Source organism: Hakea prostrata, chromosome 4, assembly GCF_041222555.1.
Source record: "Hakea prostrata isolate BN-2017 chromosome 4, UWA_Hpros_2, whole genome shotgun sequence".
Classification (NCBI taxonomy): Eukaryota; Viridiplantae; Streptophyta; class Magnoliopsida; order Proteales; family Proteaceae; genus Hakea; species Hakea prostrata.
In genome coordinates this window covers 5836438-5861503 of record NC_142603.1, presented here as the reverse complement: position 1 = coordinate 5861503, position 25066 = coordinate 5836438, and the positions used below count along the sequence as shown (strand labels likewise).

General features: G+C 37.1%; 1 protein-coding gene across 1 annotated transcript in view; it reads right to left on the bottom strand.

Moving 5' to 3' along the window:
• Positions 1 to 378: 378 nt before the first annotated feature.
• The window catches only part of LOC149017358 (RAD3-like DNA-binding helicase protein), a 30416-nt gene continuing 5728 nt past the window's right edge, over positions 379 to 25066 (bottom strand). The window contains exons 8-28 of the mRNA XM_089151694.1: positions 24415 to 24476; positions 24013 to 24086; positions 23865 to 23935; positions 23668 to 23755; positions 23503 to 23575; positions 23322 to 23417; positions 19390 to 19495; positions 17917 to 18010; positions 17729 to 17812; positions 17485 to 17641; positions 16981 to 17168; positions 15881 to 15925; positions 11556 to 11584; positions 11351 to 11472; positions 4233 to 4280; positions 3973 to 4097; positions 3547 to 3887; positions 2427 to 3366; positions 2263 to 2319; positions 950 to 1018; positions 379 to 862 (exon numbers count right to left, since the gene is read on the bottom strand). Coding sequence (XP_089007820.1) covers positions 806 to 862; positions 950 to 1018; positions 2263 to 2319; positions 2427 to 3366; positions 3547 to 3887; positions 3973 to 4097; positions 4233 to 4280; positions 11351 to 11472; positions 11556 to 11584; positions 15881 to 15925; positions 16981 to 17168; positions 17485 to 17641; positions 17729 to 17812; positions 17917 to 18010; positions 19390 to 19495; positions 23322 to 23417; positions 23503 to 23575; positions 23668 to 23755; positions 23865 to 23935; positions 24013 to 24086; positions 24415 to 24476 — 2926 coding nt within the window. The 3' untranslated portion in view covers positions 379 to 805. The remainder of the gene's footprint in view (positions 863 to 949; positions 1019 to 2262; positions 2320 to 2426; positions 3367 to 3546; positions 3888 to 3972; positions 4098 to 4232; positions 4281 to 11350; positions 11473 to 11555; positions 11585 to 15880; positions 15926 to 16980; positions 17169 to 17484; positions 17642 to 17728; positions 17813 to 17916; positions 18011 to 19389; positions 19496 to 23321; positions 23418 to 23502; positions 23576 to 23667; positions 23756 to 23864; positions 23936 to 24012; positions 24087 to 24414; positions 24477 to 25066) is intronic.

Sequence of the window (25066 nt, the reverse complement as noted above, 5' to 3'; positions counted from 1 at the left end):
CTTCATTTCTTTCCCCAACCCCTGAAAATGAAAACATAAACAGGGTTACATAAAAGAATACCATATGAAAGAATGCTTCACTTAGTCTAGTAATTAATCAACAAATTTACCTTTGCACGTGGAAAAAAATTCCGTCTCTATCAACCGGCCAAAAAGCACAAGTTACTGATAATGCAAATATAGTACTGTTTGGTACCATTTATTATAGTTTGCACCTGTTTCCAATGTGGTATTAGCAGCAATATGTATACTATAAATATGTTAGTCATTTCCCTTTGATAACAGGGCTCTCAGTTTGCACAAACTATTCGGAGGGAAGGGAAGAAAAAAAAAAAAAAAAGGAAGGAAAAAAAGAGAGAAAGAAATGTGCCAAGAAAATGAAGAAAAATGCACATGCTCTCTAACATAAAACCTATAAGGACTTGTTCAATCTAGATATATACAGCTGAGGTTTAAATACAAAATATCACCGGGAAAACCCTTCTCCAGATCTCCAATATACCAGCTCTTAAGCATTGAGAGTAATCAGTGATGTTGCAAATTCTCCACCCCCCCCCCCCTCCCTAAACATACTAGAGTAGGGGCCTAAATGCAGCCCCGGAATCTTGTGCATCGTTAGTTGTGGAAGAAATGGCCACTCAAAAGCACAAAGTGAGCTTTGAATATGGGAAGAACCTTCCCACTCTGGAAATATGAAGTGGTGTAGCATTATTTCTACCCACAATCAACCCTGAGCATAGCAAGTATTGATGGGGAAGGATCACCAAGTTTGATAAGACAGCCTCCAATCCAGACACGAGTTTCTTTAAGCTCCAATATGATCCTCTGACTTCAAAGGCAGATCTCTTCTTGGTAGTCTCAGCTGCAAAATTGAACAAAACAGTAGAGCAAACTGTCACCAGGGCAAAGGAAACTCCCCAAAAGGAACAATGCACCAAAAGATACCGACCTTAGCTATGTTAGTCGTCTTCTGTGGTAGTACAGAGGAAACTTGTTCATTTGAAGTTGACTCCAAAACCTGGAAAGTGGCGAGTTATGATGAACAGCCAAACTTTTTTTTTTCTCTTTGACCAAGCAACAGTAAATACTTTAATCATTCCTCAGATTTACAAGAAACTTCATAACAATAAAATAAATAAATAAATAAAAAAGGGGGAAAGAAAAATATAGTTTTACATCTTGTTTCTGACTCAAACTAATGGCATCTCACCACTCTCATGGAGCAAAGCATAAAGCTATGCTTTTCCCTCCCTTCAAAATCACTAATCAAGTCCATGTACTGAATAGTAGCCCCTTACAAACTGCCATATTACTCAAAAAAGACACAGAACACTTAAAAGAAAGGCCCAAGGATGCAGCAATAGTTTAATGAGCCAAAATCTTTAAGAGAACCAACTAAAAAATGGGACCAAGAAAGGGTTTCTTGGAATTTCAGATCAGACTATGAGATGGATTATATGACCTCAACTGGGTTTGGACTAGTGAAGTTTGAATTCCCTGGTTACGATAATTGAGATAAAGTGGTCTCAGCGACAACGAGGTGTTAAGTTTGGAGAGAATTGGAATGGTGGTGCTGTACCAATTTTGGCTTGGTCCTGAGCCGGTGGTCCAACCGGCTAAACAAAAGCAAGGAGCCCTGGAGACTCAACCCTGTGTTGTCGGCAAAATATAGTGCGAGGAACGAGGTCAGGAAAGAACCTGCATGAATAACCCTGGCACTCCCACGCAAGAGAGGAATGAAAGGACTAGAGGTCAGGGACACCAGTGCCATAATAGGAAAAGACTAGAGAGTATGTCGAGATTAGCCAGTGTGGATGACATGTCCACCATGGAGAGTACAAATCAGTTAAGGAAACTGAAAATCAGGCCAAGTATTACTCTTCACTGGGACTCTGATGTGTCAGGCGGGGAGGGAATCATAGAAGATCCAACAAATGACCCTTGACAGGTTAATCTATATAATCCTTAAACCTAATTCAACCAAAGGTAACTGAATTCTACGGACTGTCACATGCAGATTCATCTTCTTTGGCACTGCAACTCTAGAGTTCAGGACTAACCTTTCTTGCAACCCCAAACCTTATCTACGGCTGTGAATTTTAGCTTAAAACCATTGAAGTTCATTTAACCATAATAAAGAATAAAAAGGAAGAGTGCTGCAAATTCTTTTCCCCCTATAGTTAAACGCATTTCTGTGTGCAAGCAATGCTGCAATACCAAGTAATCTTAGTGCCATCAAGCATAACAATCTCATAATCCCACCTCATCTTTTGATTCTTCAGGATTCCTGATTTCCAGGCGATCAAGATAGAATAAGATCTGCAGATACAACAAAGAGTCAATGGATCATTAGCTTAAACCTCAACAAAAGCAGTTGTGTAAGCACCAAAGTAGAGACAGCAAGAATTTGCCAAGAAAATCATTACCTTGTTAAGTAAGTGAGCATTTGATGAATCAGTTGCCATAATCCGTACACCAAGGCAATTGTCAACGTTGGAACAGAAGGGGCAGAAAACAGTAGCAAAAACACAACCATCTTCTTCACACCAGACACCATGCTTTTCAGCACAATCAAAGACAAGCCTATTATGAAGCCGCTGATCAACAGACGAGACTTCAGAAACTAGAACTGGTACAGTTATTGGTCCATTTCTGGGTGGAGATGCACCTCGATTTTCCATGAGGGATGACAAATACACTTTTGAAGACAAAACTAAGCAGCATGAAACAAGGAAACGATTTTGGGGCAACCCCAATGGGTTTTTGCAGATAGAGCAACAAATGTATAATATCTCATCCAAGACAACACTGGAAGATGCATTTAAGGAACCATAGTGGTTCACTGGGAGCATTTGCGAAAGATTCAGCTTCTTGTGTTTGCACGAATGGTTGACCTCAAAAGTGATTTCAGTTTTGCGACTTGCATCTGTAGATGAACCCACACTCCTGATACACTCAACATGGCTAGGAAACTTGGCATCAGGTGTATCAAATTGTTTATCTTGAATTAAGTCTACGAATGCAGAACTTGTCTTCCTTTGCCATTTCTGTCTATAAGAATTTACAGATCCATTTTCTGAGCATTTATCACGGATGTTCATAGTAGAATTCCTTTCAGGAGTAGCCATTAAAAAGCACTTGCCTAGTGAATTTGCTCCACTTGGACTTCCTAGGTGTGTTGAATGCAATGAAAATTGGTCTGATAACTCATCGGAGGCCTGAAAGATGGTAATGTTTGAGCTTTCATCCTTGGGAAAGTCCAGAGGACTACCAAAGGTTCCATTCTTACCGAAATCAGGTGTTTCCTTGACTAGGACATTTTCCTGACTATCATTATAGGATGGCAGGAGTATACCCTTTGACCACCTGGAAAGTTATGAAATCAATATCAGCTAAAATGATCTTTACAAAAAAGTAGATGCTTGCAGAGGAAAACTGATCAAAGATGAGCATTCCAAGTAATCCAAATCGACTACTTCATCAGTTGTTGATGACTAACACTACTATATATAGCTGTAAAAAATACACAATTACATATCAACTTACCTTGACTCAGCTTTAGAATAGGAATCTAAGTCAATATATTCTTTGCAGCAACCCAACTCCTTACCAACCAGTTTAGCACATGCATCATCTTCAACATGACATTGTACTTTCACTTCAGGAAGAGTAGGGACATCCTCAATCATCGACAACTGAGAACGTCGGTATTCATTTTCAGTTGTTATATTGCTGTAACTTACTCCATGTTCATCACCATCATGCTTGTACATTTTTTGATCATTTTTTCTTCCTTTGCTTAAAGACTTCTGTCTTTTACCCAGGACATTTGAATCTCTAATGTTTGGAGTAACCAACACATTCGTGTCACCAGGCCCATACCTCTCCTACAAATCAGTAAGATTAACTAACACTAAAGTTAAAGAGACTCAACAACCAAAGCTTGTCCAAAAAACAGAAAATAAATGAAACCTTTGCATCTCGGAGAAATGACTGTAATCCTTCTATAGACATGTCAAAATCATCATACTGTTTGATGGATTTCCTAATCCACTTCGAAATGTGTGCTACATTCCTCTCATCCTTATATCGCTCATCTGCTTGCAAAGTAAGATATATTGAAAGTTAAACATGATAATTAAATGGATATCCAATGATGACAATTCATCGGGTCTGAAATTAAACCAAGCCGAAGACAGTGGATGAGACTCTTTTTGGATGGGCAACAATACCTATAAATATAATGGCTCCATAGTCAAATCTATGACGGATGCAACGGCCTACAGAAAGCAAAAAGGCATTAACATTGATAACACAACAATGGATTTTCAGTATTTTATTATAATAACATTTTCCACCCATGTTTACCAAAACGCATATACATGTGTCTGTGCTTGAGAAAGAGTGGTGAATTCATGCATGCTGGCACAGAAATTCCAAAGGGAAAGAAATTGAGTGATGAGAAAGGAAAAGAGCAAAAAGTAATTGTGGGGTAAAAAAAAAGTCAGATTCATTATTCAAATAATTATACAGGACATGCACCCAGCACTAAAAAGTTGATACTCACCAATTAGCTTCAACTGAGATTTTAGAACGTAAAAAGTACTTGTCCGAAGTTTATACTATTACAGACACTAGAAAAACATAATGATTGGGAACCATAGCTATCAACGTACGAGGCAATGTCACCCGGTTTGAGCCAGTTGAAGTGGTAAGGCAGCGAGGCACTTCCGAGGTGGTCAAGGTGTTAAGTGACATTTTTAATGTACATCCCCCACAATCTTGTTCATCGTAAATATATCATATCTTATATGTTGGTGCAACCTAGAGGGGGGTGATTAGGTTGCAACTAGTGGATTGTCTCAATTTTTCGGTTTGTGAGGAAATACAAGATAAATTGAGAATTCAAATGAATTTAAACAATGACAAGCAATCACAACACAAGATTTATAGTGGTTCGACTTTACAAGTCTACATCCACTCCTCTCTTGGCCTCAAGAGAAATTTCCACTAATGATTCTCTTTCAATACAATGGGTAGAGATCAAACCTTTACAATAATCTTTGTTTAGCAAGTAGGGCAAGAGCACTCCTTAACAATCTTTGCTTACGGGCAAGAGCACCCAAGCAATCTTTGTTCACGGGCAAGAGCACTCAAAGACCAATTCTAATCTACCTAGACTAGAATTGAAACAATTACAAAGGAAGGATGTTACCTTACAAGAGGTGTGACACTTTACCTCTTGTGTGAATGTGATGCAATGTGAGTTGTATGATCAAATAGAGATGTATGCACCACCTACGCCTTCAATCACTTCAAGCTTGACTTTCACAAGCTTACTTTGTACCTTGGTATTGTTCTTCAAGGTTGGGAGAGGGTGAGAGGCAAAGCACAAGGCTTTCTTGCAATTTGAGAGCTTAGGATCTGTTGAAGTATATACACTTGAGCTATTTACTGTTCACGACACTATTCACGTGAACAGTAAAAAAACTGTTTTTACTATTCGCGGTACTGTTCACGTGAACAGTATATGCTAGTGATGTTACCGTACTTTCTATTTCTGATGTAGGAGTCTTGCTACATAAGTTTGGGAGTTTTTAGAAAGCATAGTTTCTATTTTGGTGTTAGTTTCTATTTTCAGAACTTTCTATTTTAGGAGTTAGGAAGTTAGTAAAGCTGTGATATTTTGTTTCCTTTTTCTAGAGGACAATTACTTGTCTCTCAAGTTGTATTAGATTCATTAGAAGCTATAAATAAAAGTGCTCTGTGATTCTAGACTCTTAAGCAAGAATCACAAGCCTCTTCCACTAGTTCTTCATCTCTCTTCTCTTCTTCTTCTTCTCTCTTTTCTTTGTTCAAGTTCAGCTGCTGTTTTGATTATTTAATATTTGTTTTCTAACATGGTATCAGAGCCAGTTTAATCAACTTAGGGACCGTTTTCTCTCTCTTGGCTGCCCAGTTTTTTTCTTCTTCTTTTCTTTTCCTTTTTCTTATCTAGGGCAGCCCCAACCTTCGCTGCAGTAATTGTGCATGGCTGTCCTTCTTTAACTTTTGAAGCACCAAGTATCTATGTATTAATACTACAAAAAGGCCCTAAGCTTTTTGGGGATATGTCTACCTATTTGATTCAACTGAGGCTACTACTACTTTTTTTTTGTGTGCAAATCTGAAGTTCAAGCTGCACTATACTGATGTCTTGGGATTCCTCTTGATTTTTGCAAAGATATGCCCATAATTCGGATTGCAAGACCTAAGTATTGTCTTCCATTGTTTGTGCTATAAGTTTAGTTGCAAGTCGTATACTAGTACCTCTGTTTCATTGAATTTCTCTCTTCTGAAAAATTCTGCTGCTACCTTCTTGCTTTACTACTTCTTCCGTTGTTTATTTCAGAATCAAGTTTAGCATTCTTTTTATCTAATACTTCTACAAAGACTTAAAGAACTTCTTTTCCTTCATATTAAGATCTATTAGAGTTTCACATCTAGCAAAAGTTTGTTGCTATGGTCCAAGATCTGATATTATCTGCTACTGCAACTACTGTTATTGCACTTCTTCTGAGTGGATTGTTGTAACGACTACTGCAATTTTGAGATTCCAAGTTGGTTCAGTAATTTTCACCGATCTAATTTGCTCCTGCCTAAAGGTTAGCGGTGGTCCAGAATTTTTTTCCCCCTTGGTGCACAAGACTTTGTCCTGTGAGACGATTTTCTGCTGCTTGATCAACTTTATTGGTAATACACTGCTCATCATTAATTGTCCATGTGTAATGCTACACGTGAGGGGGAGAATGGTACCTTATTCTATATCTACTCAAGATGTGCTGATGGATATTATTTGTGAAGATCTTTGTCCTCAACCTATGGCATTCTACAACGATATCATTACATATCTTTACCTATATTGTCTTTTACCTTACCTACTCGGTCCGTAATAACCCATACTACCTTACCTACTTGGTCCGCAGTAACCCATACTGTCTTTTACCTTACCTACTTGGTCCGTAGTAACCCATACTGTTTTTTACCTTACCTACTTGGTCCGCAGTAACCCATATTGTCCTTTACCTTACCTACTTGGTTCACAATAACTCATATTGTCTTTTACCTACCTACTTGGTCCACAGTAACCTATACTGTCTTTTACCTACCTATTTGGTCCGTAGTAACCCATACTACCTTACCTACTTGGTCCACAGTAACCTATACTGTTTTTTACCTCCTTACTTGGTCCACAGTATTTAATATTGCCTTATACCTACCCATATTTTACCTGTTACTTGCCTTCTTGTGAAGCGTTTATATGGACTTTGGAGTTACAATTTTGAAGATCTAGTGTGGATATTTCTCCCTACTACCGGCATTATATGGATAGTGTCTTTGATCCTGCTATACTTATGGACTTTGTTCGTCTTCAACATCGTCGATTGTTCTCGATATTGGATGGTTCTATTGACATGAAGAATTAAAGTTTTTTTTTAAGTTGGTGTTGATTATCTCCTAGTGAAGTTTTCTCAGTGTTTATCGACATCTGCCATTGCTACACGATTCAAGATTGGTGCTACTTTTCAAGTTTATTCTTATTGTGCAAGCTGAAGTTTTCTTTGTTTACACTCCAGCTTGAGGGGGAGTGTTGAAGTATATACACTTGGGCTATTTACTGTTCACGACACTATTCACGTGAACAGTAAAAAAACTGTTTTTACTATTCACGGGAACAGTATATGCTAGTGATGTTACCGTACTTTCTATTTCTGATGTAGGAGTCTTGCTACATAAGTTTGGGAGTTTATAGAAAGCATAGTTTCTATTTTGGTGTTAGTTTCTATTTTCAGAACTTTCTATTTTAGGAGTTAGGAAGTTACTAAAGCTGTAATATTTTGTTTCCTTTTTCTAGAGGACAATTACTTGTCTCTCAAGTTGTATTAGATTCATTAGAAGCTATAAATAAAAGTGGTATGTGATTCTAAACTCTTAAGCAAGAATCACAAGCCTCTTCTACTAGTTCTTCATCTCTCTTCTCTTCTTCTTCTTCTCTCCTTTTTTTGTTCAAGTTCAGCTGTTGTTTTGATTATTTAATGCTTGTTTTCTAACAAGATCACTTGGGGAGTGGGTGATCAAGTGTGAGTGTTCTTCCTCTCAAATGAGGTGAATTGGGTTTATATAGAGCACCTTTGAGTGCCAAAACCCAATCCCCAACGAATAAAAAACGAACACATTTTAAGTCCACTTTTCAGCCCAGACGATTGTCCGTCTGAAAAGAGCAGTTAAACTAGCCGTTATAGGCTGTTTTTACACCAGACGGTCATCCGTCTCAGAAAAGAGCCGTTATTAGCTAAGTCAGGGCCAGACGGTCAGCCGTCTGGCCATCTATGATTGAAAACACAGAAATGCTAAACCAAACGGTCATTCGTCTGAGCCCTGTTTTGCTGAATTAAGTTGGGGCTGGGACATGGCTTGGGTTTTTGGACTTTTTGGTCAACCCTAAGTATTGTACACCTCACTAACATGTCCTAGGTCACTCTAGTAATTTAAATTACATATAATTGATGCATTTACATGAATGTGTATGCGAGAGTGTCCTAAGCCCTAATTCAGCCTAAGTCTTGATCTTTGACTTGATTTTGTGCAACGATCTTCATGTCCATCTTGGCATGGTCATCTTGACTTCATGTCCATCTTCATGTCTATCTTGGCATGATCTTGGCTTTGACTTGAGCATATGGCTTTGACTTGGAGTTGGTCCAATTGTTCTCATCTTGAACTAAAACATCATAACTCAATATAGCCATTAGTAATTCATGCTTATTATCATCAAAACCAATAGAGGTTGATGTGGCAAATGCTGACATGGCATTTCCCAACAATCTCCCCCTTTTTGATGATGACAAACACATGAATGAGGGAAAATATGAATGATCATTAATAGCAGTCGATGCTCATTCATATGCATGTTATGACATGTTTTCCCTATGAATTATTATCTAATTCATTCATGCTTATTATCATCAAAACCAATAGAGGCTGATGTGGCAAATGCTGACATGGCATTTCCCAACATTATACAATAAGAAAAACAAACATTAGGCTACTTACGTCATCCAACATTGATTTCAATGACAAAAGATGTAACGAATGGAGAGAAAGCATTAGACAAAGAGAAGAAATGCTGAAAATAAGAAAAAAAAACTGGAAAAAAAAGTATATGATTGTTGCCTATAGAACCTTGGTTGGAGAATGTGACGATGCTACTATGCCTCACAAAAGCACCAAATAGAAAAGAAGTTCCCTGGTGTTTTATAGATTATTTTTATTATATTTTTTTATTAAACTAAAAATATTTTTCATTGATTTAGTGTTTTTAGATGTTGAATATGTTATTCTATTAGTGCAATAGTTTAGAGCTGAATATATTTTAGTTGTTTACTTTGATTATTCTAGTGACATGTGGGTATGTATATTTATGTTGTGTAATGTGTATCAGTTTAAATGGCTGATCTTGGAGCTAGTAATGGGAGTGGCACATACATTGGGGCACAAGACATCGCTTGGCAACAGGTGAGGCCCTAACCGCTGATAAAAAGTCATAATGTAAATATTGCTTGTGAAGGTGTTGAATTGGTAGTGCAACCATATTGAAACAACACTTGGCAGGGGGATACAAGGATGTGGCCAAGTGTGCTAAGGTGCCTTATGAAGAACAGCAAGCCATTGCAGCCAATCTAAAAAGAGGGAGACAGAAGAAGGTAGAGAGGGTAAGATGGCAGAGGGAGTTTGAGGAGGCAGTCTTACAGAGACCTTTCATGGATGTCGATGAGTGATGATGAGGTTGCCAGGAGGAGGATGGGTGTAAATTTGGGAGCTGAGCAGAGGCAGATGAAGGCTGCATTTGAATCTAGCAGAAAGTCCTTTCATTTTAAAAATTTGAGGCAATATTGAGCAAGCTAGAGGAGCACATGCATCTCGGTCATGGTTAGCAGCTCCATCTAGATTTCAGGAGGGATGCAAGAAGGGAGCAGTATGCTCACAGTACAGTGGATCATATACTTGAGCAAGACCCCCACCACCTTCAAACAGCAGGACTTTGATTAACCAACAATCCCTCACATGTTTGGTGGAGGCAGTATGGAGGATCAGGCTAGGGATGCAATCGGAAAATTCATGTTCCACAACAACATTGCACCTAATGTAGGCGGAAGTCCTTATTACCAGCAATGCAAACCCAATTTTAGGGTTGGGGTTTCTTGGAAGGATTCCCTAAAATTTAGGGTTTGCCTAGAATCTTCCAGCAATTAATCTTCAAAGGTCAACAGGATGATCTAAGGTGCCAAGGGTGACCTTAAAATTATGGAAAGCTCAATTAAGTCAAACCTATAATGGTTGGGATATTTTTATTGAAAAAGAGAAAATTAGAGTTTTTGTCAAATCCCTATGGGATAGCTTTGAGATATCTAGAATCACCCAAGGGTTGAAAGAAAAAAATGCAAATGCAATCTAGTTTCCTAATGGAGCATAACAAAAAAAAAATCATTCCCACCTCAAGATCGCTTTTTCAGAGCAAAAGTGCAACCAAATGCAGCCTAGCTAAATGGTCCCCTAATAAAGCAAGAAAGGATTCATATATAGACAACAACTCAGGCTTATCTTAGCTAAATGGGATTGGCTACATGGATCCTTGCTCCCCAATCACCTCTATTCGAGGTCATAACATAATTGAAGCTCATGACCCCAGTCCTTCTAGACACACACACACACACTAAAGGGAAAAAAGAAAAAGGAAAAAAGTATAGAAGTTCGATCAACTGCTGATAACATTATTAAAGCATGTTTCTACTAGCAGAAAAAGACTAGTTGAACGCTTTAGCAAAAAGATACAGAAAAACCAGCAACCGTAAAGAATAAATAAGCTCTACCATTAAAAATAATAATAATAATAATAATAATTACAACAACAGTAAAAGATAGAAATACTTATTGCAACTTTTTAAGAAATATATGAACATGCACATATATGGGCCATCTGGTATCTTTCTTCCTCATCTTTTTGGGTGTGGTGGGGGAGGGGGGGGGTCACAGGGTTACAAGTTAACCAAAGAGATTACATTAAAAAAATACATAGGAAAGACATGCATCTCAACAGGAAAATTAGACAAAATAGAAAAGTAGGTTTTATGCCTAATAATGCAGATACAGAGAATGGAAAGCGGATAGCTCAATCTGACAATGAAACAAGGGATGTTCTTGAAGAAGAAGGAAAAGGAAGGAAAAAAAATGTGGATACTATATAGTTTACGGGAAACAAAATTGGTTGGCTGTCTACATTGGTGAAACAGAAACCAAAGACAAAGTATACCTGCAGCCTGGTTCAGAGCACGGAATGCTTGGTGGCAATACCACTGGCTTCCACTTAGAATATTTTTGGATGACTTGTAAGTGTCATTATATTTCTTTTTCTGTGCCACTTTAATATCATGTCTGCCAGAAGTTTGAACAAATCAGCATGAATGCACCTAAATCAGTAGGTAGTCTTGCACAACAAGTTTCTAGAAGATACTTACGTGTTTGGAAATGGAATGCCGACAATTATCTAGAATAGTCAAGAATAACTCAAAATAACATTTAAAATGACATATCACACTTCAGAAAGAATGGTGTTGTATTAGTATTAACTCACATTAAATGAAAGAACAAAGCACCATCAGGGAACTAGAAGTCAGATCATCTGTGGACCTTCTTTTGGTTTTATTTCTTTATTTAATAGTTAGTTGTCAGGCTGGATCAAGTTTCCATAAATTAGATCTGGTTTGGCTTTTTCTCTTTTTCCTTTAACTCAGTCAATATAGAATTCTACATCTGAGCCTGCAACTGGGGAGTTTTATCTGGTCATTGCTTTGGTCTTTTATTCCTTTTCTGCACAGCAGGCTCACAACCCACAATTTAATAGAATAAAATACTTTGTTGCTTTGCTGCTCTGTGGATTTCAAACTATTCTCTAGTGAATACAAGGAGGATCACTCGGTAGATTCCAGACCCTCAGTTTAGGTGGATTTTTGGACTAGTACAAAGTTTCTTTCTTCCACCTGCTCTTCATTAAACAGGTTAAAATTATGTGCCTTTTCGATATTGCAACTTCGATTCTTTCAAACTCAAAAGCAAGTTGCTCCAGAAATATCAGTTGCAACTCTGATTATGGTGATTCTCTATTCTATTTCTGTTGGAACTTGGAAGTATGATTGAGGTTTCCTAATTGGAGTAGACTCCTCTTTTAGTTATATCTTTTGTTTTCTTATATTCTTTATATTAGTTTCATATTTTGTGTTAGACTAAGTTTCCTAATATCTAGGATTGGTTTATCTATTCTATTTGCTTTGTATTTCCTTATCCTACTCATAATAAGATTTGCTCAGGTTGTAAGTATAAATACCCCATTGGAGCCTATGAATGAAAAATATCATTTGATCAATAATTTCTTCAAATTCCAACATATGGTATCAGAGCCTAATTTCGATTAGGGAAGAAAGAGGGAACTAGAGGAATCAAGTCCCTCTCTTTTCCCTCACATTGCAGCTGTCTCACTGTTGTTGCCACTGCCACTCCGTTGCTACTGCTGCTGCTACTTCACAACCACCGTCCCCAAAGAGAGAATTTTATTCTCTCTCTCGATTCTTTCCCCCTAAACCCACCACCACCGCTGTCGCTGCTCCCTAAACCCACCACTGTCACCTGCAATCAGTCTTTCTTCCATCGCCAAGACCTGCAACTACCCATTCCAGGTTCCTCCACCACTGCTGCTCTGCCTCCATCGCAGCAACCAGAGAAAGAAAAAAAAAATTCTCTTCCACCTTCACCATCGAATTGCTGCAATCAATCCTCTGCACCCATCGCCTCAAGATCTGCAACTACAATCCTCTACACCCTTCGCCTCTATCCGAAACCCAGCAGCCATCATCCAAACCTATTGCCATCGAGCACCATACCCCATCAAACCCTAGCAACCATCACCCAAGCTTGACACTCAAAGGCTGTTGAAGGAAGAAGAGGGTTATTTAAGAACCTAGAGAGGTATTTCATGAAACCATTGAACCCAACCATTAAACCAAAATAGACCAAACCTGAACCACTGAACCGATGAACCCATTGACCCAACCCAACCTGATCCTTTAAGTCTTATAATTTCTATTTTTTGCCTTATAAGCCCTTCTGTGAACCTAAAATAACACATTTGCCCCACAAATTCTGTTTTTTTCCTTCCGGGGAGTCATTTTGTAAATTTAAGTATATCTTGGGGGCTTTATTTTATTGAGAATTCAAATATTTATAGGGAATTTCCATGGGTCTAATTGTGAATTTCCATATTTCTAGGGGGCTAATTGTAATTTTCTATACTTTTGGAGGTCATTTTGTGAATTTCTATATATTCAAAGGTTTGTCTGTGTTTCTCATATATCCAGGGGTCTCTTTCATAAATTAAAACAAAGATGAGAGTGTTAGTTGGACCTTTCAGATTTTGTCCTTTTTTCTAGATTTGTTCCACTATGCTTTATTTCATCCTATTTACCCACTATTTTTTGCTTTATTTTTTTTTCTTGCCCTGATTTCTATCCATACATTTTCATGCTAGTTTCATCTTACCATTACAATTTCTTCCTTCCCAAGTTTCCCCATTGGCTTGAATTTTATGTTCTAAAAATTCTCCTAACTATATTCAAGCCATTATCTTACCTTGGGGCACCATGGACCATATTATTTAGGGATTTCCTTTGTCATTGTTTTACCCACTTGTACAGCTACACGTGAGGGGGAGATTGAAGATGTCCACAGTTCAATGTTAACTACAAGAGTAATTGTCTACATTTTTTTAGGTCATTGTTTGAATGCCTTCTTTCATATTTCCTTATGTAGAATTTGATCTGTCACTTTTAGACTTCTTTGTGCAGAATTTGATCTCTGTTACCCTTCGAAAATTTGTCCCTTACCTTGGCAATCTTCCACTTTGGAGATCTAACATTGCTATAGATCTGACTTTTTTGACCCATGCAGAACCTGATCTCTGGTACCCCTGGCGATTTGCCCTTACCTTGACTTCTTCCCCTTGGAGATCTAACCTTGCAGAAGATTTGGTGTTTGAACTATGCAAAACTTGATCTCTGTTACCTTTGGAGATTGTCACTTATCTTGGCATTTTTTTCCCTTTACTTGGCAACTTTTCCCTTTAGAGATCTAACATTGCTACAAATCTAAAGCTTCACTTTTCCTGTTGTACCCTAGCAGTTGTTACCCCAAAAATGTAATTTCCCTCAGAGTTGCGCAAAAATTTGGTCTTCTCAACATTTGAAGATTATACCTTTTTATTGGGCTTTCTTCCTTGGAGACCTAAAGTTGGTAGTAGAGACAAGCACAAAGGAAATGGAAGTCTATAAGGCAGGCGTAATCTATAAGCTATTAATGAAGTTTGAAGATCAAGTTGCAAATGTTTACCTAGACAGATGTTTATACCATTTTAACCAAGTTGGGCATGTGTGATATCCATGCCTCAACTTGATGGGGAGTGTTGGACGTATAATTGAGGTTTCCTAATTGGAGTAGACTCCTCTTTTAGTTATATCTTTTGTTTTCTTATATTCTTTATATTAGTTTAATATTTTGTGTTAGACTAAGTTTCCTAATATCTAGGAGGTTTTTCTATTCTATTTATTTTGTATTTCCTTATCCTACTCAGAGTAGGACTTACTCAAGTTGTAACTATAAATGCCCCATTTGAGACTATGAATGAAAAATACCATCTGATAAATAGTTTCTTCAAATTCCAACAATTTCCTTCAACAAATTTTTGTCCTAGAAATTCAGGTTTTAGGTGTCCTTTATTTTTTGCACACGTTGAAATTTAGGTTGGTTGGTGAAGAGTTGGAGTGATGGAACCCTTAAGAAAGTGGAGCCTTTACCTGGTTAGGTCTTCCAAGTGAATGTGGAAGGGTGAGCAACAGAATGAGTTTTCAAAGGAGATGGAAGTCACTTGGGAATTGAAGACAATTAAGCAAGGTAGATTATCATTGACAAAGTTATTGGAAGGAAAAAATCAAGTTGCGAGGAATGAAAAACAAAAAATTGAAAGTGAAAAATGGTTGAGTGAGTGCCCAAGTCAGAAAAGGGAAGAGAGGAAGGATGTACAAGTAGCATGGGTTTGGTTTTCAAATTCCAAAAATTGTACTATTTTCTGTTTCTTCCTTCTTTTTTTTAATGGAAGGATGTAGGTGGTTTTGTCAAACCACGTATATCTCTTTTCTTTATTGTGTCTGTTGCTTAATTTTCATTTTCTTTTTCCACACATGTTTTAGTTGTTCTTGTAAATTTGATTCTGTGGTGCTCACATCGGAAGTAGAACGTTGCTTCCAATACCAATAGTTAGAATCCTGACTTCTTCCTAGATTTTAGATTTCCTAACTAAAATCTATTTATCCAAAATTCTTACATTTTCAACTTCTAGTTTTCTGCTCCAATTCTGGTTTCAGTTTACTATTAACTTTCTGCTCTTCCATAATATAAAACCAGGTTCAAACCCATCAAACTGGGCATCCGATATGTAAGTTGAGCAACAGTACTAACCAGCAGTAGGATTCCTTTTTACTGACATCTGATTATCTAACTTTATTCCAACTTTACAGTCATCTGACTATAAAACTGAACATTCAACCATATACAATTTTTTTATTCTGAACTTGGTCCCTGTCCTTGTGTTTCTAGGATTTTTTTTATAACGGATTTCTAAGGCTAAGCTAAGATGCACAGAATCTCCATTAAAGAACATGAAGCTGTAATACAAAAGACGAAAAAAAATTAGTCAGCAAATCAAAGCAAACTTGTAAGCTCAATTCAAAAAGGATACAACAACCCGAGCATTTTCATCAGCAAAGTCAATCCCTTCTGATACCTGCAGAGTTAATTAACATTTCATAGTACCTTAATGCCATGAAAAAGAATAGTCTTTTACCTTAGTTTGCGTAAATAACAAGAGACGTTAGACATTCGAGCTGGCTGAATTGTAACCTATCTGGTTGTATATTGTGGATTAAAGTAGTTTTATAGTAACCAGTCAATGATACGCATGAATATGTAGATATAGATACGAACATAGAAATATAAATTTACTTACTCAAAAGTTTAAATTTTCAAAGGGCTAAGAGACTGGGAAGTCCTACCAGGAGGGGAAAAAGAAAAAAGAAAAAAAGAGAAAGAAAGAAAAAGAGAGAGAGAGAGAGACTGACTGAGACTGACTGGGAAGTAGACAGAATTTCTAATTTGAGTGTCTCTCATTTGATTTTGTTTGGGTGATTCTATATGGCACGATGTGCACGTATCCTGTACTTTGCTTACAAAACTAATTCTAAAAAATAGAAAGAAGAAAGAAAGAAAGATTATATGTCATTATTCCTTTTACTTTAATTATTCAGTGCATCACAGTATAAAAGCATATAAACAAAACCAAAAAAAATTAATAATATAATAAAAAAGCACATCCATAATAAAGCACTTGCATGCATTGACACTTGAAAAATGCCTAGATGCCTTGGTAATGCTTTGATAACTATGTTAAATCTTAATCCTATCCTTAACGACCAAGAAATAATAGTCACTTAATGAAACAACAAATATCAAATGAATCTATATAAAGTCAATCTCGTATTCTTACCTCCTACCATAGATCCGACCCATTAACTAGCCTAATACAAAGAAATCTGGTTGGACTAAAAGCCGAACACATTTGTAACCCTGCCCAAGGATGATTTCACTAAAAAAATCTTAATTCTGTGCTTTAACTGCATCAAAAGTTCAGATAAATTCTGAAGGGGCCTTATACTTGGATCAATCAAACCCATGTGAAAACCTTAATTCAATTATATGTGAATAACAAGATACAGTTGCTGAGGAATTTGATAACCATAGACAGTCAAAATAAACATCAAAGGATCATCAATACTTGCATACCTTTCCTCTGCACACAGCAAGTAAAGCAGCACCCTGCATTGAAGAATTTTTAGGAGACTTTGCATCAAGCTGTTTGAAGTCCCTATTTTTCCCCCTTCGTTTCTTTAAAGCAGGCCCATTGCCTTGACGAATTGAATGAAAATAACCCTTCAAAACGAGCTCAAAATTATCCTGACTTCCTCTTGGCTCTACAAAAACCTTTAATATATTAGAACCTTGTGCAAAAAAAAATTTCCCAGGAAGATCAGAAGTCTAATACAAAAAGTGTGCAGATTAAGAAGGCACTAAGCAATAAGACTCTCCATAACCCATTTCTTTCTTCTGCATTTTTTATTCCTTCCCCCACATTCATTCTTCATGAAAGGGCTTTGTTACTTGCTTGATAGGCTACCTTTAACTATGGTTTGCTTAGCTCTTGCTTCATACCAAGAGTAAAATGCAACAAGCATAAAATAACAGATGATGATGCTCATTAACATTAGTCAGAATAAAAAGAGAACTCACCAACAAAAAGTGGTTTTTGTGCATATAACCGAGACCATTGTCCTGTTTCACGCCAACGGTTGCATAGCTTTTCCATCAAATTATAGCTGGGGAAGAAAATTAGAGCACCATCTGGAACACTCCTACATATTTCCTCTAAAGTGGCACCAAGTGCATCCTTCACAACCAGTTTCAGTAATTATTATCATAAAACCAGTATCATTTCATGGGAAGTGAAAATTCACAGGAATATAATTGACTAAACCTGAAAAGCATAACAGTCTGCTGTTCTGTAGCTTGCATTCAATGGATAGTTTCCACGACTAGTAGAAATGGTAGCAGCCCATAGCTTCAAGAAATGAAGAGAGTAATAATGAACAGAGTAACAAACAATAGAAAACTAGCAGCATCCAATGAACATGAAAGACGTAGTAGGGGAACAGTGAGTCAAACCTGTGTATCAACATCTATTACATGTGGAGCTTCAATACAAGTTTCAAACTGGACTCCAAGTTCAGACGAAAATGAGCTCATTGGAGATAATGTCCTAGTTTGTTAAGAACCCCAAAAGCCATAAGCAGACATCAAATGCAAAAGACTGATTATGCTACAAGCAGTAACACTAAGCAGATAAGTATTCAAGAATAACCCAAAAGTTAGATCCAAAATTCTCCTTAAGAATACCTTGGGAACTGGAATATCGATCCAACCCTTGCTTAATACTTACAGGTCAACACAGCAATTCCAAAACCAATCCAGGTGAATCAGAATTGCCAAGACTGATCAAGATCCGGATTCCATGTTTTCTAAACCCCAGTTGGATGTCAAAAGAAACAGCATGATCTCAATTCCTATAACTACTCAGCATAAAAACTCACTCAACTCTTTCTCTCCTCTAATGTTCTGCAATGCCAGATTTAATTGTGCCCATTACCTTTTTGCTATTCAAATGTCATATACTAGCTGAAGCAGAAACACACCCCTTGCCATAAAGTATGTACAGCCAATCTGAATAAAAGATTAGCTCCATGCTGGTTAATAATTTAAAGAGTTGTTGTTGTTACCATGCTTAGAATGTTTATAAAAGTGGTTCAGGTAGGGGTGTCAATCAGGGACAGGAGACATCCAATCCATCGGAATGTAAGATCAGTTTTTTTATTTAAGTAAAAAACCAATTATTTAGTCAGAACAGCTTTGGTCCAAGCCCCAAAACGTGGAACTGATTAGGACTCGTTCTATTTTTAAATTCTGGGTTTGGGCAACGTGGCTAGGGGATAAAAGTTTGGTTCTTGATTTCTTCAATAGGGATTGATGAAGAAAAGACAGTGTCCAGTCTTAATAATTAACATGTTCTTCCCATCTCTCCAACTTCAGCCACAGGCAGCCAAACCTAATAGTGATGAAATTGCCAGGACATTGCAACATGCATGGCTAATGGAGAACTAATTAGGAACTAGAACTAGATCATCCCACAATTAATTGGAATATGTTTAGGTAATCAAGGTAGTTCTGGTCCTGCCCCAAAAAAGGTAGAACTAATTACAACCTGTCCTAATTACCTGGAGCCAACTCAATTGACAAGTATCAGCTGGCTGCAATCATGGAAAAACAATGAAAGTCCATTTACTTAAAAGTTTGTCTATTCCTTGTATGGACTGCCTAAAGCAATAACCATAAAAATCGATTGCTTTCAACATCCAGAAAAAGGCATCAGTTTAGCATATGGTTGACCATTCGTATGTCAGGAAACACATTTTTAGAGGAGAAAACAGATCATTAAATAGTTCTTCTCTGATGGGAAAGGTTCTTCCATTAAATCCCCCAAGCTGCAATAGTTTTGTCAAATCAATAAAGTTTCACAATCAATTCTCACAGAGAGGAGGAACAGGAGTTGGAACAAACCCAAATAACAAGCTAGATACTTACCCGGATGTAAGAATCACAGACATAGAAAGATTTGCAATTTCTTTGAAAACGACTGCAGGATTCAGACACCATAGACTGAAAGAATGTTTCCAGCTTCCACCATGTTCTGATTGCAACATGATACAAGAGTAAGACGTCAAAAAGTATGCCATCACCATCACAATAATAATAAAAGAAATTTCTTAATAACTTAAAGAGGCAATTTTAATTTTGCTTTTAGAAATCCATTAATCCAGTAAAAAGAAGGTCAGGTCCATGAAACCCTTGATTCTGCCACATGGCAGGAAGATGAGGTAATTTCAACCTTAGTATAAACAAGTGAAATAGTTATACAAAGGAAATGACATTAGAAAAAAAAAATAGATGATTCAATAAAATAGTTTTACTCTACTGTAAATCTTTGCATCACCAAATAATAACCACTACTGTTGCTATACTGGGTTCAATCATGTTGCAACCTTGAACGGAATGCTTCACTTTCAATTATCACAAGCACGTACCTCTTTCGTACATATGTTGATGTTTCAAAATGAAACCACAAGTATAAATATGATCATCTTAGACTTCTATAAAATAAAGGTATGGAAAATTGTTCATCTATGCCTGTGGTAACAATCTTTCCTGCACAACATTGGCATGTGGACAAATGAAGCAGTAATTATGACTGTTGTATAAAGAGGTCATGTCCTGACTAGCCATTTTTCAGGTTTCAAACCCGAATTCAAAAAATAATTAATAAATATATAAATAACCTCTTGAGTGATGCATGCATCAGAGCCTGCAGATGCATGCTTATGATACTCACAGAAGACCAATACGGTGCTCCTTTCTGCAACCTTGGGTTTCCAAAGAGCTTTGTTGGCCAAATTGCAAATGCCAACATGGCTGAAACATGGCATGTGAATAAAGAATCATGGTCTACCAGTCCGCATGATGTAGAGCCTGGGTAGCCATAATCAACTTCAATTGGGCCAACTGAATCAAGTCAAATCAGCCCAGCTGATCTCCTAGAAGGGCCAAGGAGAGGCCAAGACACTGTTCATGTGAACAGTGTCACGTATCTCTCTGGGGACCCTAATCAGAATATTAAAGGAAACCTTGTTTGGCCCATGTCCAGATAAGTAGATCATCTTTTACGAAGACTGAAAAACCTTATTAGATTTTTCAGAATATGTTATTTCTTTAGTTGCTAATTCAGATTAGGAAGTTTCTATTTTGTTGTTGCTACGAATATTACATACATGATTCAAATTAGTTTCTAACTTCCAAAATGATTAGTTTTTTATTTTTGCCCAATCTGAGCTCTATATTTATGTAAGGCTGTACTCAGCCACCCAGCTTCTAATGAATTATCGATTAATGAAGGTTTGCATTCAGTTTGTTTTCTTGTCCTTGCAAGAGTGATATAAGAAGGCTAGGACCTTGCTGTGAGAGCTAAATACCTAAGGTTTAGGGAACCTTACTGTCAAACTACAAAATCCTTGGACTGGAGGAACCTTCCGTTGAAAGATAAATCCATCTATCCTTCTCTTTCTCTTGCTTGAAGCTGACCCCTACCATTCCTGAGTTGTTGCTGCTATTGAGACCATCAAACTATAAAATATTTCACTCCCAAGTCACTTAGAAGCCTGTCGCTGCTCTGCCAATCAAACTAGGTGTGCAACTGAAAACTTGATTGATTGAATAATTTGAAGGGAAATTTTCAGTCCCATCCCCTGAGTTACAGATTTATCAGTCAGTCTCAGACCACCTATTACCAACACAATTAGTCTCAATAAATGTTTATTTATCCATTTCGAATATTACCCTCACATCCTAAGTTTAAAAACACTACCCATGATCATGTCTCCCAAACTCTGTGAGGATTTATGTTTGGGAGAGGAGTAACTCACAAACGGTAAAGCAAGATGAAGAAATGAGTCAAGCGTAAGGTCTTCAGTTCAAGGATATTCTTGCCTTTTGAAAAAGTTTAACTTTATTACATCAGCATTTAACCATGATTTTTTAATGGCAGGGGTGTCATTGATATATTTTCACACTATAAAGGCTTTGATTGATAAGTTGTGATGCAGGTTGATCTTCCAACTTTGGTGGCACAAGTGCTAACTCTAAATAAAATTGTGCACCAAGGGCGAGTGCCGAATCAATTGCCTTCTGCCCCTGCCTTAAATGCTGATGAATTTGGTCTATAGCCATGGATATCGCTAGAAGACTTAAGAGACTGGAGCAAGAAATATGTCACGTGGAAAATGAGAAGCTCCAACGAGAGCAAATTGGGTGTGTTCCCTCCCCCTTCCTAGATTTTGCGCTATTGTCTATAGCATGGTTTGGGATCCTGCAAGATCTTGGCAAAACAAAATGAAGGGCAAGACAAGATAACGGGCGAGATTCCTACAACTCGCTCGAGATCTCACCTATGTTGCTAGAACTCTCAACTGTTGCCCCATTTTTTGCTGATTTCGGCCGGATTTTCACTTGGAACTACTATTAACACATCTACAACACCAAAAGGAAGACCAATCATTTTATGCTTGTCTCATTAACTTATGAGTTATGACTCATATAAAACTTCTAGTGGTTGTATAATTTTATTATTCTATTCTTGAGAATCGAGATTGTGATAATCATATGGATGGAATTCTGATGGCATTTAAGTTATTTGAAGCATTTGATACCCAAGCTTTTCAATTATATGCCTTAAGGTTCTATATTACATGTTATATAACCTTGCAATCCCCAATCCTACAGCATTTCGGTTTCACCCTTAGGGTCAACTTAACTCACACTAAGGGTTGTTTTCTCACAAATCCAAGGCCACCAAGATTAAGCCCAACTTTGCCCTAAAACCCATCAAGATGGGCCATTGAGTTGGAAAGAAAGAAAAAAAACTATATCTCGATCGAGATCTCGATTTTTTGAAGGGACGAGATCCCTGGAGAAAGCGAGTTCTTGAACCATGGTTTGTATTCCTATATTTTTATTAACAATACACCTCTTCTCTTATGCCTCCTTATGCCCGAGAGAACTCCTTATTTTCCACTACCGGTAGCGAAGAGTACTGATGCTATTCGAGTCCCTTATCAGGTGGGTAGCAGACTTGGCAAGGAGAATAATGCATTTCATAGGTCAAGTGCCCACCTTGGGCAACTTAGGGGGTGGCATTAATTTTAAAGGGTAACTCGGGGTGGTGCTGAAAAATTCCCAAATTTGAATCTTCCTTTTTGACCTCCATCCCACAAACTCTACTAGGTTTACCAGCCCTCCATTCCATCTCACATTCCCCATCATTCAATCCAACACTTTATTCCATCATTAAACCATAAGTTCCTTCTTTCAAAACTCCATATCTTTCAATCCAACGGTTGGAATTAAGTGGAACTTGCAAGAATTTTTTCATCACCACACAAGGTTCATTCCAAAACCAGTCTGGTCATATTTTTGTTGACTGGTTTGTTTCAGAAATTAAGCTGCTAACTTCTGTCTCTTTTTCTAAGTCTCTGATTTATGGATTAAATGAATCTATGTCATCCTAGATCTTGCTTATATTACCACAATAAGTGGACCTCATCTGACCTGCCAATTGCCATGTTGCATTTGTTGGAATTTCAAAAAAAATGAGATATTATTTGTATTACATAATGTACCAAATCACAAGTTCACATTGATCAATGTGCTTACAGGAATGGAACAGACAAAGAAAAACGCAGGACAGGATCATTTGAGACAATGTTTGTCACAAATTTTGTTAAGCTGTGAGCAAATAAAGCAGCATTAGCATGTTTACCAACAACTCCTTTTTTCATAATTGATATCTGAATAGATTGATTTAAAAGATGGTATTCCTGTCGGCACAATAACAATGTTCTTGAATACAGCTTAAAGTTTAAAAGTCTTTTATCTCACAGTGGACTAAGAAGAATTGAGACACTGACCTTCATCTCCTTTAGCCAATCGTTGGAGAACAAGCTGATAGTCATGGATATGAGTCCCATTTCCAGAGAAAAAATAACTTAACGAAGAGAAAATCCCTGCATGATATGCGAAGGGTTGTGTTAAGTGAATAACTGTAGCAGCCAAATTTATCATGAATGGATATAAATCTGTGGCAAATACCTTCCAGTACTGCTGCAGACATGCCAGTTAGACTAACTACATCACCATCAAAATTGGATGCATCTTTGATTGCCTTACGAAAAGAAATTAAGAGTAATAATTTAAGATTTATTTGATAGATAAGTAATCATTATGGACTTAGCCCAAGCTAACAACTACAAATACCTTTGATGCACACTCTTCCAAGATTGGGAAGCACTGTTTAGATATACTGGCCTCTTGAAGCTCTCTTAAGGCCTTTTCACCAGTCCAACTGAAATAGACAATATAAATAAATTTGCAGATAGTTGAGTTTTATTTCTGGTTCACTTCTCTCTTTTATATTTCTTCAGATAAAATATTAATGAACTTTTTTCCATTACCAAGTGAAATAATGCTGAAATTCATGCTTTTGCAAGGTATTTTTTCGCTGTCCAATCCAACTTATAAGTCCCTGCACAAGCTTAAGAGTTCATGTTGACAATATAGTTCTGAATAACCACTACTGTTTGTAAGCCAATAAAAAAATACCTCAATTGTCTCGTGTAGGGGTTGGTAAGTTGTTGAATCAGATAAGCACAGTTGCCCCAATTCTGTCTGCAATGCTTTCAAAACAATTTACAATTCAAAGGAAGGATATCAGACCCAACATGGATAGAACAGCGATTAATTTTGCCAGCTTGAATGCTGAGAATGACAGTATACTACAACCAAACCGACCTGAACTCAGAAAGACCAGAACACAAAACCAAGTAAATAAGCTACATTGCTTGAAAAGAGGAGTAAATCTTCAACCAAAAGAGCAAAGAGGAAAATGATTGTAGTCTCTAAGAGTGGGATAAAGTTGGGTGGATGTCAGCTGGTGGCTATCAGGTCAAGACTTGCCACCCATACATATAACATAACAAAAGTAGCAATGGATGCAATACTTACCATCCAAAACATCTTCTTCAACATCCACACTGCCAGCTTCACGAGCCATGTCTTCTATGTTGCTGTAATACACTTGAACGTAATTAGAAATTGCAATAACCAGAAATGACCTCAATTATTCTAAATCTAGAAGAGAAAGAAGACCTATCTAAAACTTGTCTCATGCTCAATATGCAATGAAACAATCTTTTGAAATCTACATTGCTACAAATAATCATTTTACTAGTGTTGTAATGTACTAATGTGAGGAATTGCTCCTCAAAAGTTTATTATTCACAAGACCCCAATAGGGTATTTATAGTTACAACCTAGTTAAGCCCTATACTAAGTAGGAAAAGGAAATATAAAACAAATAGAAATAAAACTCTAGACTTACTAGGAAACATAATCCTATTCTAATTAGAAAACCTCAGTCCATGTTTCCAACAACTAGTTTATTTGATAACGAGCAAGGAAGGCCATGGGCTTTTGTGGATTCACACGGATATAGCTGTATCCCAATTGCCAAGGGATGCAAAGTTCTACAAAACAGATTCTTCCTTCTAAAATCTAGTCCCATCAAACACAGTCATGAACAACACCAATATGAAATATCAAAGATGCAGTAGACATTAAAAGATTAATGCTTAAGATCAAAGCAGTATTTATGCCC